This window comes from Elgaria multicarinata, chromosome 3 (assembly GCF_023053635.1).
Source record: "Elgaria multicarinata webbii isolate HBS135686 ecotype San Diego chromosome 3, rElgMul1.1.pri, whole genome shotgun sequence".
Lineage (NCBI taxonomy): Eukaryota > Metazoa > Chordata > Lepidosauria > Squamata > Anguidae > Elgaria > Elgaria multicarinata.
In genome coordinates, this window is record NC_086173.1 from 51,059,222 (window position 1) to 51,075,958 (window position 16,737).

At 42.4% G+C, this 16,737-nt stretch overlaps 1 protein-coding gene across 1 annotated transcript; it reads right to left on the reverse strand.

The window, feature by feature from the left end:
• Window positions 1-275: 275 nt before the first annotated feature.
• LOC134395337 (CMRF35-like molecule 1) lies at window positions 276-16,585 on the reverse strand. The gene is made up of 5 exons (XM_063121497.1): window positions 16,581-16,585; window positions 16,256-16,272; window positions 11,296-11,628; window positions 1,278-1,435; window positions 276-437 (listed from the first exon to the last, which is right to left on the reverse strand). The coding sequence occupies exons 1-5, from the start codon at window positions 16,583-16,585 to the stop codon at window positions 276-278; spliced, it is 675 nt and encodes a 224-aa protein (XP_062977567.1).
• Between the last annotated feature and the right edge of the window lie 152 nt (window positions 16,586-16,737).

The following is a 16,737-nucleotide window of genomic DNA, read 5'->3' on the forward strand; positions in this document are numbered from 1 at the left end:
TACTGTCCTGTGTTAAGATACTCTGAAACCAGCCCCTTTCCTATTCAAATGATATTGGCTTCTCTGACATGTTCCTGTACTTTCCTACCACAGCTCTAGATAATGCAGATCTAGACAATACTTTCACTCTGCAGCTGCCCAGCAGGTGGCAGTGCTGAAGCAGAGCAGTGCTTCAGCTCCACTGTTTTGCCCACTGCTCTTTCAAAGAGCTCAGAGCTAGAGGACGAATCTGGAAGAAAACAACATGGCAATGCACTTCAGGGGTTCAGTATTTGTTAATGGCCTGGCTTCTTTGCCACTTCTGTATAGATGACTTCCTTATTTGGTGGTTGCGGAAGGGCATGGCTGGGGAGAGCTACGTTGTCATAGATGGCTTGATGCTGCAGATCCGGAAGAACCAGCGTGGCATAGGGAATGTCATCTTTGTTCTCTGAAGCCTGCAATGAAAATTAGATGAACCATCTGCACGTGTGTTGAAACAGAGCAAACTCCATCCAATCTGCAGGCGGCAGTAGCACATGGGCACTCTTTTGTCAGGAGATCCACCTTACTTCCCCCAAACTGGCCTGGGCTGTAGCTACACATTGTGTGGGTACCAGGGCTAAGGGTACCCCGAGGAGCACCGCAAATCAATGCAGAGCAGAAGAAAAAGCTGAAAGAAACGAACCTTGAATAAAATGAATTTTAGTTTAATAGAATAAAACTGCCACGTTACTTTTGGTAACCCAACAAGAAAATGTGAGAAGATGGGAACCTGGTTTATTTCTTAGTGAGCAAGTGACTAGAGTGCTTTCATCACTTGAGATGTTATTAGATTTTATTTTAATTGAAAGCAGGAAATTCAGAGAAGGTGGCTGGACTATCTAGGGCCAGCTCAACATATTTTGCTGCCTTAGGAGAAGAATCAGATGGTCCGCCCCCTCCAGTTCCATGTACAAGAAATGACTGGACTAGGAGATGAATGTGCCTTCAGTTCTGATGATGGGACACTGCACCAGATCCTCTACTGCACCTGATGACAGCAGGCTAACTTAGGCAGCACAGAGCAGGCTTCACGGCACACAAGTCTCTTCTCCAACACCTTGTTGATGCCTCCCAGCATCATCCATCCGAGAAAAGTGGCTCACTCACCTAATGGTAGGACTGGCCCTGTGTCTATCTTTGAGAGACCAGCCTCTCTCTCTTGCTCTGGTGACAATGGACCTGGATCAGTCAACCATTTCTAACACATTACATTAACTGAAGATACTGACTATGCTGTATGTTTTTCTTCCTACCTTTTCCTGGGAATGGATCCCCTTGTTACTTTGAGGATGGGCAGCAACAATTCTGTAGAGCCCCATCCCATCAACATCTGGGGGATGATCAGGAATGGGCTCCTCCTTGTGAGCATCTTCCATATTGTATGTAGACACCTGGGTAGGCAGGAAGTGAACTAGACTTAGAAAGCCAATCACAGGAAGAGCTCAAACAGTTGGTATCTTAAAGAAGGAAACATTTGGCCCATTGTCTGAAATGCTGTCACTCTGGAATTAGGCTCCTATAAATGATGAAACAAGCTTTGAAGTGTTTGTTGCCTTGTCCCCTTTGTTTACTTTATAGAAGAAAAACATAAGCTGGGCAATACGCTTGATACTCAAGAAAATGCTTGCCAACTGGCCCTATTTTAACTGTGCCACTGAACACAATGCTTCAAGCATGAGACCCAACATGGGTTGGAGTCTGGGTAACACTAAAAGACACACTGTTGTGATTAGGCTGACCATTTGAAAATTAGGACAGAGCTCCTGTATCTTTAACAGTTGTATAGAAAAGAGAATTTCAGCAGGCGTCATTCGTATACATGCAGCACCTGGTAAAATTCCCTCTTCATCACAATTGTTAAGGCACGCAGTAGCCCTGCCCTCTTTTGTATCTGGTCACTAAAGTGCATAGGGTGATATGAAGATTTGCCTTACCATGTTTGATAGATTTATTTCTTTTTTCCTCAGCAAGGATGATCCTGAAACATGCATATAAATCAGAAACCAGGTAGATCAAATGAAACAGACACAGCAACAGGTTAGTCAGTAAACCACTCTTCTCATAGTAATTCATCCTGCCATGAAGACAAGACCTTTTTTTTATGTTTTGCATTTTCACCCAAAAGTAAGCCCAACAGTTTCCATTGAAGTTTTCTCTCAAGTAAGCAGACACAAGATTGCAGCCACACTGCCTGTTCTTATGCATTTTTTTAGGGCTGTGCATGGACCCCCCAATCCGCTTCTCTTCCAGATTCGCAACTTCCGGATTGGGCCCGCTTCTCTTCACATCGATTCGCCTATGGTTCGCTGTGGCTCCTAATCGGAGCTCTGTTTCCCCCCCCATAGACTTGCATTGAAATCCAAATGCCTATAACTTTTTTCTGTTAATGTTAGAAACCTCAAAATTGGCACCATGACAGCTTATCCATGTATACACATTCATGCCAAGCCTCAAGCAAATCCAAGCATCTCCTGATTTTTGGGAGATTTTTGAAAATCTGACACCCCATTTTCAGAAATGGAATTTACTCTGACAGTTTTACAGATACAAACTTGCAAATAGGCACCCTCATAGATGCCATCTTAGGTCCACATTCATGGCAAGCTTCAAGCCAATCCCATCATCCCCTGAATTTTGGTGATTTTTTAACCTTTTAACTAACCCCAATTCAAATCCCATGCTAGAACTCCATCAGTTTTCACGTTAGAAACCTCAAATTAGGAACCATGACAGCTTATCCATGTATATACATTCGTGCCAAGCCTCAAGAAAATCCAAGCATCCCCTGATTTTCGGGGGATTTTTGAAAATCCGACACCCCAGTATCTCAGGGATTTTTAAAGCTGCAGACAGCTCAGTGGGCTTTCCTTATTGATGGTCATTTCAAAGGAAATTTCAACATGCCATGAATTGGGGAGTAGATAAACCTTTTGAATCTTCTTCCATACTTCAAAAATTTTCTTCAAGAAGTCTAAAAAGGGTGAACGCAGGAAGGACTAATGCCCTGAGTCAAAGCAAAACACACACAAACCGTCCCTGTGAGGCAAGCACAGAAGAGGAGAGGCAGCAGCAGGTGGTGGCTATGCCCTAGCCTGAAGCAGTGGGAGCAAGCATGCAAGCAGCTTGTGGGGTTGACCCACACAGCACATCTACATCTCCCAGGAGGGCAGAGAGGCAGGCAGAGAGGTCACACACACACACACACACACACACACACACACACACACACACACTGTGCCATAGATCTATGGGGAAGTAATTCCCAGGCAGCAAATCCCAATACTCCACAACAACAGCACCCAGGTGGAGGCGGGAAGGCGGGCAAGCAGCAGACATTTCTGGGGGCACAAGTAAGTGAGCCAAGGATTGTTTCCACTTTCCAGGCCATCAAAGCCAGTATGCAAACCAGCCCTGTGAGGCGGGAACAGCATAGAGAGATGCCTTTTGCATTAGTTTTGCATAACTAATAGGGGGCTAGGAGGATAGAGTAAAGCTTTGTCTTCCTTGCTTCAGAGTTGATTAACTGCACTGTGATCACACAGCCATTAGCAAATAATAATAATAATAATAATAATGTTAATAATAGCACTACTAGTATAATAATCATAATAATAATCATAATAATAATCATAATAATAATAATCAATAAGAAGTTAAACCACAATGAAAGCCTACCTGACTTCACTGAAGAGGGAAAGCCAGGAGAGCTTGGGCTATGGGGTGGTATATCAATTTAATATATAAATAAATAAATAAATACAGCAGGGGTGATTAAGCAGCACTGCAGCAGTGTTGCTGAATCACAACAAGAAGATTTTTTTTTAAAAAAAATTGCTATGTCTGTCTTTTACCAGTAAGAGGAAAATGGACGTGCCCAGGGGGAGGGGGAACTGTGGCAATTTGACCGCTCCTGTCTAGGGACCAGTCTTTCAGAAGCTACCTCACACTTCAACTCATGACAGGCATAGTAGCTTCACTGGCTAACCTTTGTAGGGTTCTGATGATCCCCCAAGGACAGGAGTGCACTGGGCACATCCACATGCCCTATGGACATCATCTATTCAGTTGTTCACCAAGGTTAGGGTGGGTAGCAGTGCTGTGTTTCCTGTTATTTATTTACTTAGTATATGATTTAAGGGTGTGTTTGTGCGTTTGGTGGAGCTACTGCTTCAAAAACACTGGAAAAAGTCCATTCAGACAAAGAAAGAAAAGTTACCCAGTATCCCAAGTTACTAAGTATCCCGTTTTGCTTATTTCCCCCCCCCTCCAACATTGGGATTGGAGGATGCTTCATCAGGTGATCACCTTTGTGAGTTGAATCTGCCTGTCATCACTTAAAAAGCCCTTACCCCCTCCCGCTTTAAGCGATTCTAAACAAATTAATAGCAAGCAACCCGCAGGATGAAAGAGGCCGAACATATCCACAAATGACCTCCAACCACCACTCTCTAAGCACAGTGAGTTTCATGCATGTGGGTTTCAAAACAAAAAAGTTATTCGCTAATCTTTTCTGCAATGCAATCCTATGAGAAAAATGTCCAAAATGGCGGGCGGAGCGCTTCGCGAAAAGAGGAGTGATTCGCTTGTGGCCACTCCTCTTCACAATGCTTTGCTAGCCCCCCGACTCGCTTCTCTACCACCTGTAACGGAGGCAAAGCCCCCTGATCCGCTTCTGCTTCTCTGAACCGAAGAGAAGTGGATCACAGCCCTACATTTTTTCATTGGAAGGAAGTTCCCTCCCTCAGGTATTAATGGCAACTACTCACAAGTATGTGTGTAGAGGACTGCTGTGTGTAGAATGCATTGCAGAGAGGTCACCAGCATGGTTAACAAGCAGTGTTAAGGAAGCTATTGCAGAAAAGAGGGCTTCCTTCAGAAAATGGAGGTCTTGCCCAAGTGAGGAAAATAAAAGGGAGCACAAGCTGGCACAAAGGAGATGCAAGCAAACAATAAGAGATGCAAAAAAGCATTTTGAAGAGCACATCACTAATAAGATCAAGGCCAGCAATAAATAATTCCTTAAATATATCAGAAGCAAGGAACCAGCTAGGGAAGGAGTTGGACCATTGAATGACAATGGAGTTAAGGGAGTACTAAAGGAAGACAGGGAGATTGCAGACAAGCTGAATGAATTCTTTGCATTGGTGTTCACTGCAGAAGATACAGGGCAGATGCTTGTGCCTGAACTGATATTTTTCAGGAAGGGAGTCTGAGGAACTGAGGGAAATAGCGGTGACAAAAGACAAAGTTCTCAATCTTATTGACAAATTGTGAACAAATAAATCACCAAGCCCAGATGGTATCCACCCTAGAGTTGGAACTCAAATATGAAATTGTGGACTTTCTAACAAAAATATGCAACATGTCCCTAAATTCAGCCTCTGTACAAGAGGACTGGATGATGGCCAATGTAACACCATTTTTAAAAAAGGGATCCAGGGGGGATCCAGGAAATTACAGGCCGGTTAGCTTGACATTCATTCCAGGTAAATTGGTTGAAGCATTATTAAAGACAAAATTAGTAAGCCTGTAGAAGGGCATGTCCTGCCGAAGAAGAATCAACACAGCTTCCGCAAAGGCAAGTCCTGTCTCAATAATCTTCTAGAATTCTTTAAGAGTGTCAACAAACGTGTAGACAGCAGTGATCCGCTGGACGTTGTTTACCTAGATTTCAAAAAGGCTTTTGATAAAGTCCCTCACCAAAGACTCCTGAACAAACTTAGCAATAATGGAAAGAGGAAAGGTCCTCTTATGGATCAGGACTTTGTTTTTTCTTGAATTGTGGACATTTATTGTCTGTTTTATGCCTTATGTTCAGTTAATTCTTCTAAATTACAATGGCCAATGGCTTGGTGCAAATAAAATTTGATTGATTGATTGATTAGTAATTGATTAAAGAACAGAAAGCAAAGAATAGGAATAAATGGCCAATTCCCCCTATGGAGGGAAGTAAATAGTGGGGTCCCACAGGGTATGGTATTAGGATCAATTCTTTTCAACTTATTCAGTGAGCAGTGAAGTGGCCAAGTTTGCTGACGACATCAAATTATTTAAGGTTGTTAAAACACAACAAGATTGCGAAGTGCTCCAAAGGGATATCTCCAAGCTGGGAGAGTGGGCCTCCAAACGGCAGATGAGGTTCAATGTAAGGTGATGCACGATGGGGCAAAAAAACCCAACACAACTTCAAGTATAACCTGATGGGATATGAGCTGGCAGTGACTGAACAAGAAAGAGATCTTGGGGTGGAAAGGTCAATGAAAATGTCAACTCAGTGTGCGGCCACTGTAAAGAAGGCAAACTCCATGTTAGGCATTATAAGAAAAGGAATTGAGAATAAAATGGCCAGTATCATACTGTCTTTATACAAATCTATGTTGTGACCACACTTAGAATACTGTGTACAGTTCTGGTCACCACACCAATAATAATAATAATAATAATGATGATGATGATGATGATGATGATGGAAAAAGTGCAGAAAAGGACAACTAAAATGATTAAGGGGCTGGAGCATCTCCCCCATGAGGGGAGGTTACAAAGCTGGGATTGTTTAGCATAGAAAAAAGAAGGCTAAGGGGAAACATAGAATCATACAATAGCAGAGTTGGAAGGGGCCTACAAGGCCATTGAGTCCGATGCCCTGCTCAATGCAGGAGCTCACCCTAAAGCATCCCTGACAGATGGTTGTCCAGCTGCCTCTTGAAGGCCTCTAGCGTAGGAGAGCCCACAACCTCCCTAGGTAACTGATTCAATTGTTGTACTGTTCTAACAGTCAGGACGTTTTACCTGATGTCCAGCTGGAATCTGGCTTCCTTTAACTTGAGCCCGTTATTCCGTGTCTTGGGTCGGATCTACACTATTGCTTTAAAGCGCTTTATAACAGTTTTATAGCGCTTTAAAGCAGTTAAAGCGCTTTATAACTGTTATAAAGCGCTTTAAAGCAGTAGTGATCTGCACTCTGGGAGGATTGAGAAGAGATCCTGGCCCTCCTCTGTGTGACAACCTTTTAAGTATTTGAAAAGTGCTATCATGTCTCCCCTCAATCTTCTCTTCTCCAGGCTAAACATGCCCAGTTCTTTCAGTCTCTCTTCATAGGGCTTTGTTTTCAGACCCCTGATCATCCTAGTTGCCCTCATCTGAACACGCTCCAGCTTGTCTGCGTCCTTCTTGAATTGTGGAGCCCAGAACTGGACGCAATACTCTAGATGAGGCCTAACCAGGGCTGAATAGAGAGGAACCAGTACCTCACATGATTTGGAAGCTATACTTCTATTAATGCAGCCCAAAATAGCATTTGCCTTTCTTGCAACCATATCGTACTGTTGGCTCATATTCAGCTTGTGATCTAAAACAATTCCAAGATCCTTCTCATTTGTAGTATTGCTGAGCCAAGTATCCCCCATCTTATAACTATGTATTTGGTTTCTATTTCCTAGATGTAGAACTTGGCATTTATCCCTATTAAATTTCATTCTGTTGTTTTCAGCCCAGCACTCCAGCCTATCAAGATCACTTTGAAGTTTGTTTCTGTCTTCTAGGGTATTAGCTATCCCATCCAATTTTGTGTCATCTGCAAATTTGATAAGCGTTCCCTGCACCATCTTGTCCAAATCATTAATAAAAATGTTGAAGAGCACTGGGCCCAGGACCGAGCCCTGCAGTACCCCACTTGTTGCCTCTCCCCAGTTTGAGAAGATTCCATTGATAAGTACTCTTTGAGTCCGATTCTGTAGCCAGCTGTGGATCCACCTAATAGTTGTTCCATCTAGCCCACTTTTAGCTAGTTTGTTAATCAGAATGTCATGTGGTACTTTGTCAAAAGCTTTGCTGAAGTCAAGATATATGACGTCCACAGCATTCCCACAGTCCACAAGGGAGGTTACCTTATCAAAAATGAGATCAAATTAGTCTGACAGGATTTGCTCCTGACAAATCCATGTTGGCTTCTAGTAATCACTACATTGATTTCAAGGTGTTTAAAGATTGACTTCTTTATAATCTGCTCCAGAATTTTCCCAGGGATGGATGTCAGACTGACTGTTCTGTAGTTCCCAGGTTCCTCCTTTTTGCCCTTTTTGAAGATAGGGACAACGTTAGCCCTCCTCCAGTCGTCCGGCACCTCACCCGTCTTCCATGATTTTGCAAAGATAATAGACAAAGGTTCTGAGAGTTCTTCCGCTAGCTCCTTCATTACTCTAGGATGCAGTTCATCGGGCCCTGGAGATTTGAACTCATTTAAGGAAATTAGGTGTTCTTTGACCATTTGTTTATCAATCTCAAACTGCAATCCTGCCCCTCAACTTCTGCTTCACTTTTTCCAGGGGGGTCATAGACCCACTTTTGGGAGAAGACTGAGGCAAAGTAGGAATTGAGCACTTCATCCCTTTCTTTGCCATCTGTTATCAATTTGCCATCCTCATTAAGCAGTAGAGGTGTACAAAATGGTGTGGAGAATGTGGATAGGGAGACAATTTTCTCCCTCTCTCAAAATACTAGAACTTGGAGTCATCCAATGAAGCTGATTGGTGGGATATTCAGGACAAATCAAAGGAAGTACTTCTTCACAAAGCACATAGTGAAATTATGGAACTCACTATCACAAGATGTAGTGATGGCCACCAATTTGGATGGCTTTAAAAGGGGGTTGGATAAATTCTTGGAGGAGAAGGCTATCAATGGCTACTAGCCCTGATGATTGCGTGCTACCTCTAGTATCCGAGTCAGTAAGCCTGTGTGCACCAGTTGATGGGGAGCATGAGTGGGAGGGTGCTGTTGCACCATGTCCTGCTTTGCTGGTCCCTGGTCGACAGCTGGTTGGCCACTGTGTGAAGAGAGTGCTGGACTAGATGGACCCTCGGTCTGATCCAGCAGGGCTCTTCTTATGTACTTATATTCTTAATTAATGGTGTTTGCAGATTAAGTTCAAGGAGGAAAAGGTGCACAGGGCTGGGGAGTAGAGATAGGATGACAACCAGACTCCAGTAATATATTAAAAGCACAGCATTGTTCTAACCTGTTCTCTTTTTCCTGGACACCACAACCAACACCACAGCTGCAAGTAAGAGCAGAATAAGTAGTGGAACAATGCAATATATCAGAGTGTGAAGTTCTGATTCCGAAGACCTGCTGGCAAAAAAGACAGAACACCTATTTCCACATATTCTTTTTCTTTTTTAAAGCAGAATCCACATAAATGGCAATTTGATTAAGAAAACCATAATTCATATGTAACAAGCAGAAAATAACAACTGAACACCTGCTCTAGCTATGGCCGGTTTTGGACACCGGTTTAGCATAGGCTATTTCTCATACTGAGAACAGAAGATTGCATGAAAAGGGGTCAGTGTAATGTGTACCAGAGGAGTGGAGATGAGGACCATAGAAAAGTGCTAGGAAGCTTTGCAGGATGCAGACCAGCATAAGCACTGCTAAGCATCCTTTGGTTCCTTTTCTTTTGTCAGTAACCAGGCATCTTTGAACTGTTTGCTTCCATCATAAGCAGTGCGACAGTGGAACCAGTTACCTAGGGAGGTTGTGGGCTCTCCCACACTAGAGGCATTCAAGAGGCAGCTGGACAACCATCTGTCAGGGATGCTTTAGGGTGGATTCCTGCATTGAGCAGGGGGTTGGACTCGATGGCCTTGTAGGCCCCTTCCAACTCTGCTATTCTATGATTCTATGATTCTATGATAAGGATTAGGAATGCAATCATCTCAATATGAAAGATCAGATCCTTAATGCACAATACACGGGTCAGAGAGCCAGCACTTTTTGCTTCCATTACAAGGATCAGGAAAGCAATTTTAAATATATAATTCAAAGACAGGAATAAGTTGATCATTCCTTTTTGACTGTCTTCCCATTAACTGAGTCTCATGAAACATGCTTCATTGTAAAATTCTTGACATGCAGATACCATGAATTACATCAGTTTTCAGTATAATTCAAAGTCGGGAATTTATGTCCATAATTCTTTCTTTTTTTTAAATAGAAATAAATTAGGCTATCTTCTATAACAATGTACTATTAAAAATTGTATCAAAAACTGTCAAGTATAATTAAACACACAATTGCAAATTGGAGTAAAATGAAATATGAACACATACAAAAGTTTCTGCCCACCTTTATAAACACAATTTCAGGCCAAAATTCAATGATATGCCTGTAACATAAGGCCTGTAAACAAATCATGAAGGAATTCAGAGACACACCTATAATTAAAACTAAATGAATCAAAGTTTAATTATTGCCCAGAAAGGAAGTCTTTAGCTGTTAAATTTAACCAAATAACATTTTAAAGTCTATGTACATCTTTAGTTAAGTTAAATCTTTTGTTAGATTTTGATTTTTCTCCCTGAACTGTTTTTTGGTTGTTGTTTTTTGCGGGGTGGGTGGTAATCAACTGCTTGTTCTCTGAATATGAAAGGTCAGATTCCTAAAGTGCCCATGGAGACATCAGATCATTCAGGTTAATTATACCCATGGTAAATTCTATATTCCCCCATTACACTGTAAACATGTTCTATTCTGGCCAGTTTTGACCTCTGTTCTCCAAGCCATGTTAGCTGGGATATAAGTGAAAGTCCTTTTAACTCTGCAAGTGTGGGAAACTAAGCACCATAAACAGACCTGTTTCTTTCTGGTTGAGCAACACAGCACAGAAGAGCAGAGTGAAATCCAAGGGCTTTACTAGCCTTGGTGTTCTTAAGGGTGGTTGGTACCACAGCCATCACCATCACATCTGTGTCACCACCATGTATTAGGAAGAGTTTCAGAGGCAACTTTTCCCCGTTGAATTTGACAGATCAGAAACAGGAGATGTTTGTTGCAAGGATGTTGCTCATATTGGGTAGGCAGAAAGAGAAAAGGAGGCATGGTGATCACCTCACGGTCAGTGATCCTACAAAGAAAGGTGCCTACAAAGAAAATCACAATACTCACCCTGAGGGAAAAGGGCTGGGATTGGATTCAACTGTTCCCCCTATGGAGAGGTCAGGGTTTGGTTGGTCAGTAGTTGACAACCTTTCTTGTTCTTCAGTAGTTGATGGCCATTTTTCTGGATCAAAGGTGGGGGCTAAAGATGAAAATTATGGTGAACGTTCCTCTAATATGGCAGCATTCCAGGTGTCAGACAATGAAAAGGAGAGCTTCATTTACCCCTTAATGTTCTAGATATTTTTAATTCATCCGTTTGCACAGAAATTTGCATGTATGTACAACTCATCCCAGCATTTCTATCCTTACAATGAGAAAAGGAGAAGGGCTTACCTGGGAAAACAACCACTTCAACATCCTGCATATCGAATAATGGACCATCTACAACACATTGATAAAGACCAGCATCATCCATTCTCAGCTCGTCCATGGTCACTTCAAAGTACAGCTTTCCCTTGTTGTCTTTGATAGAGAGGTTGCCCTTTCTCAGCTTTTTCCCTGTTTCTGATTCAAGTGATGTACGACAAGAATTGCGAAGAAAGTGTTTTTTCTTTTTGCACCACAGCTTTGCATTGTCTTCATAGCCTTCGTCATAATGGCAGCGCACAGAGAGGGATCCCCCTACATAACCGTCCACTTTGTCAGGGCCAGTGATGGCCCAGCAACCTGTGGAAGACCAAGGGGGGGTCTACATGAGAACAGAATGAGAAATGTTGTAGTATCAAGTCTTTTAGCAATCTAGAGGCATGAAATATCCATTCAGGATGACCATGTGTAACATTTCAAGAAGCATGTACATTATTTAAGATAACATATACATCAAAATATTAAGGAGTTTTCCAACACAAAGTTTATGCGTCTGATGATTTTCTCCCCAAAGGAGGCGACTATTGGGTATTTCCAGAACATATGAACATAAGAAGCATTAACTGTATGGCACCTCCAACAATTACAGAAAGAGAAGGGAAACCCCGTGGGGGAGTGAAAAACGAGCCGAAGGCAGGGGCAGAACCGAGGATAATCTTGCAAGTTGTTATTTGTATAGAAAAAGATTTAATAAAAGCAGCCTACGCGTTTCGGATGGAAAATGTCCTTCCTCAGGGCTATTCAAAAAGGTTTATACGGTTGCCTGCTCAGGGAAGACATAGGCTTAACAGGTACAGAGAGATGTGAAATATATGGGTCTCATACCTCCAACAATTAGCCAACTATGGCCTAATCTACACCAGCCATTTATTCCAAAATAATATCACAGTGATTCCTACCAGACCACATGACGTTCACCTATTCCCGCAGTGATCTCATGTCAACCCCTCAGTTATTTAGGAATTCCACTGACTGGATTTGTAGCACCATGTACATTGATGGTGCTATATAAATAAATAAATAATAATAATAGCTTTCCCAACTATCTTACTACAATTCCGACATCCGCGGCTGCTGTGCCCCCCCTTCCCGAAGCTGTTGCTGTTCAGCGTGAGCTCTCGGCTCTGCGAACAGCCAACCCATTGTCGGGGGCATGTCCAGTGGTTTTGGATGTGTGCAGGAGTGGACGTCTGCTATTTTCGGCTCATTTTTTTTTGTTTAGTTATTGGAGTTTTTTGGCACTGTCCATGTGTTGTTGTTTTTTAACACAAACATATCGATGATCAGGAGTGCATCTTCAACGCAGTACCTATTCCCCCTGCGTCACTTTGTGTCTATGCTGGTGCATATCTCAGAGGAGTTATTAAAAAAATAATAATTCTGTGCCCCATACCCATCTGTCCAGTTTCACCCTCTTCTGCCAATGCACATTCGGAGCTGCTGTCATGGGGCACATGTCTTCCTGCAACGGCTCTCCTTTACTTGCAGGAAACTTCCCTCGTGTGTTCCCCTTGAGCAATGATCGCGGAAGCGTGAAACCTTACAGTTATCCTTCCTCTGTTGCAAAAGGGCTGTAGGTGTAGATTGGGCCTTAGAGAAACCTTTGTTAAAGAGACATTGTGGCATCCAATAGACCTGAAACAAATGTTTTTGCTGAACAAGACATAGCTGGAGGTCCACAGATATATCAGCTAATGATGCCAAAACAGCAGTCCATTGATTAGATAAAATAAGACATTCCAATTCCCTGTTCCATTCCTGCTGAAGACCCTTTGTATCATATTTGTTTCACTCTTAATAAGTATTTATAAACATGAATCATGGGTCGATATACCTGGTCAGCTTCAATAAGTGTTTCCAAAAGCAAAGGAGACTCCGAATCTGTAAAAGCCACAGGGCTGAATCTAGATTCTAACAAATGTTGCAGTCACAAGTACTGGCATCCAGCTGTATCAGGCAATTCGAATTTATCTCACAAAGTTGAAAATAGCAAAAACTCACCATCTGCACCCAGTAATTGATCCAGGATAAAAATCATTCTGTCTGTCCAAGTCTGCCACAAAAACATTTTCATTCCTATTTTTAAGTCTGGATTTCCCCATATAATCAGTTTAGCATGAGAAAATGGGTCAAAGTGTAATTGGTGTGACATTATATGCCACACATCTCTAACTGCTGAAATTGTGGGAGGAAGACTTTCCACCTTAGTATGCCAAGAACCTTATGCCATCCATTTGGAAATACCTGGCTAGTGATGGTGAGTCAGTTATGATGCAAGCCAAGAGAGTTTAACCCATCACTACCATACAATAGCTCCTCCAGGGTACTGGAACGTGTTAGTACATCCAAAACATGACTGGATGTGGCCACCATCCTTTGGGTGAACCAGATCTTTATAGTTTGCCAAAGGCATCAAGTGGGAATAGTCCATTGCATATTAGTCACTCTCAGGCAATCCCAATTCTGCGGAATCTCACCAAGTGATGATTCTGAATGATTACATTAAAATCACCCTCTGAATCCAACATGGGACACAGCAAATCACAGGCATGAAAGTAAATTTACTTAACGATAAAATGAAATACATTTGAAGAAGAGTGTGAATGTGTGCAAACTGTATTTAAAATTTTGATTAGAAGCTCCTCGAAAGTTTAATGAAAACAAGCCTATTTTTCTGAACCTCACTTTTTATGACTGTATGTCTGCACGAGTGTTAAATGCTATCTTTCTCTGTCTTGTGCCTTCTAATCTTTTGATATCCCCTCTTCTATCTTGGACTTTCCATAACAAGTGCCTACACCTCTTCATTGGAGACTTGCTTTATATTTCAAGAGTTGTGGCCTCAATAGTACATTTCTCTCTTCCCTACCTGGAACGAGCACCCAACCCAGAAGAGGCAACATTCTCAACAGCTTCATGGTTCTGCTTCTCTTCTGAAGCCAAGCTGGAGGTATGGAGGTAGATCAAGTGATGCTGATCTCTCCCAGGAAGCTCAAGGTTTTGTAGCCCAGGAGCTGGAAGGTACACTTCGAAGTTCACTGATGATGTCTTTATGAGCCTGAGAACAGAGCTGCTTGACTTTCTTCTCAAGATGGTCTGATAAGGTTTGCAGTCCAAGAGATGGAAGAGCAACATCAACGGTCACGAATGAGACCTTTATGAGTCTGAGGCAGAGCAGGTGGACCTGCTTCAGAAAGTGAAAAAAGGAAGGCTTCCCTTTTACAGTTCTCTATATGTTTCCTGCTGTGGTTACTGTATAAAGTAGGCACAAGCAGAAGAGCAGAAGAACTGCCCTGCTGGGTCACACCCAGGGTCCACTGAGTTCAGCATGCTCTCACATGTATCCGGTTGACAGCAGCCAACCGGATGCCTGTGGGAAGTTCAGACATAAAGCATGAAAGCACAAGCTTTTATTTACTCCTAGCACCTGGTGCTCCAAGCTATATTGCCTCTGAATAGGGAGGTTCCATTTAACTAGCATGGTTAATAAATTTGTCTGATCCTTTTAAATCCAGTATTCCTCCATTCCTGTTGCCCTGAGACACCCACAGATCACTTGCTAAGTTTAAAGGCAGGGACATGTTCTTTTTGGCTCTTCCAACACCTCTGTGGTGCTACATTCCTCCTCCCTCCCAATCCCCTTTCCTTTTGTGTCATGTCTTTTAGATTGTAAGCCTGTGGGCAGGGACTGTCAAGAAATACTTTTGTAAGCCGCTGTGAGAGCCTTTTTTTGGCTGAATGGCGGCATAAAAATCCATAAATAAATAAATAAATAAATACATTGCTCTTTGGCTTGTCAAGCCTGCCCTGCGTTCCCACAATTGCACTGCACTTGGATCCGCCCCTAGCAATGCCCACTTCCATGACTCAAACCAAAAGCCACCACTGACAAACGACGAAACAATGTCATGACCTCGGAGCAACTGAGAATTTACTTCTCAAGCTGGGGGGAGGTAACAAGTGGGGTATCACAGGGCTCAGTCCTGGGCCCAGTGCTCTTCAACATTTTTATTAGTGACTTGGACGAAGAGGTGCAGGGAATGCTTATTAAATTTGCAGAGGACACAAAATTGGGTGGGATAGCTAATACCCTGGAAGACAGAAACAAACTTCGAAGTGATCTTGATAGGCTGGAGCGCTGGGTTGAAAACAACAGAATGACATTTTTTAGGGATAAATGCCAAGTTCAACACCTAGGAAAAAGAAAACAAATACACAGTTACAAGACGGGAGATACTTTAGGGTGACCATATGAAAAGGAGGACAGGGCTCCTGTATCTTTAACAGTTGCATAGAAAAGGGAATTTCAGCAGGTATCATTTGTATATATGGAGAATATATGAAATTCCCTCTTCATCACCACAGTTAAAGATGCAGGAGCTATACTAGAGTGACCAGATTTAAAAGAGGGCAGGGCACCTACAGCTTTAACTGTTGTGATGAAGAGGGAATTCCACCAAGTTCTCCATATATACAAATTACACCTGCTGAAATTCCCTTTTCAATACAACTGTTAAAGATACAGGAGCCCTGCCCTCCTTTTCATAGGGTCACCCTAAGATACTTGGCTCAGCAATACTACAAACGAGAAGGATCTTGGAATTGTTGTAGATCACAAGCTGAATATGAGCCAATAATGTGATGTGGCTGCAAAAAAGCAAATGCTATTTTGGGCTGCATTAATAGAAGCATAGTTTCCAAATGGCATGAGGTACTGGTTCCCCTCTATTCGGCCCTGGTTAGGCCTCATCTTGAGTACTGTGTCCAGTTCTGGGCACCACACTTCAAGAAGGATGCAGCCAAGCTGGAGGGGGTTCAGAGGAGGGCAACAATGACGATCAGGGGTCTGGAAACAAAGACCTATGAGGAGAGACTGAAAGAACTGGGCATGTTTAGCCTGGAGAAGAGAAGACTGACAGCATCTTACCCAATAGTATTTCGCAACTGGGAGCAAAACAGAGCAGAGAAGTCAATTAGGACTGGTGCCATTGTCCTGAGGACAGAGAACCAATGGTGGGTTCTGTGAGGACAAGTGGAATGTCCTCAAGTTCCTGTATTTCCCCTCTTATCTTTAAATTATTTCTTTTCACCTGCCAATATATATTTTCCCTTCTGCAAAACAGAATTTCTTTAACAGTGAGTTAATATTTTCCCCCAAATTTTCAGTTAGGTTTTTGGGAAGACACATATTTTCTTCACTACTTGTCAGCTTTTCTGAGCCACACTTCACTTCAAAACAGGGGAACACCTACCTCATTTTCGCAGGCCCTGTTTACTTCTTACCATATTTCTGTCAAAACTGAACATGAACAATAGTCTAGCAGTTATTCTTCTTTTCCCAACTTACTTATCTGAAACACATTTTGTTTTTTCATGTTTCAGCTGTTAAAATAATCTACCTCACTTTTC

Excerpts from the sequence above, each read along its gene's own strand:
- LOC134395337 (XM_063121497.1), bottom strand. Across the intron at positions 1,436-11,295 it reads TGAAGTGGTTGTTTTCCCAG|TTCACTTCCTGCCTACCCAG; the intron begins GTAAGCCCTTCT and ends TTCTAAGTCTAG. Across the intron at positions 438-1,277 it reads GGATCCATTCCCAGGAAAAG|GCTTCAGAGAACAAAGATGA; the intron begins GTAGGAAGAAAA and ends TTTTCATTGCAG.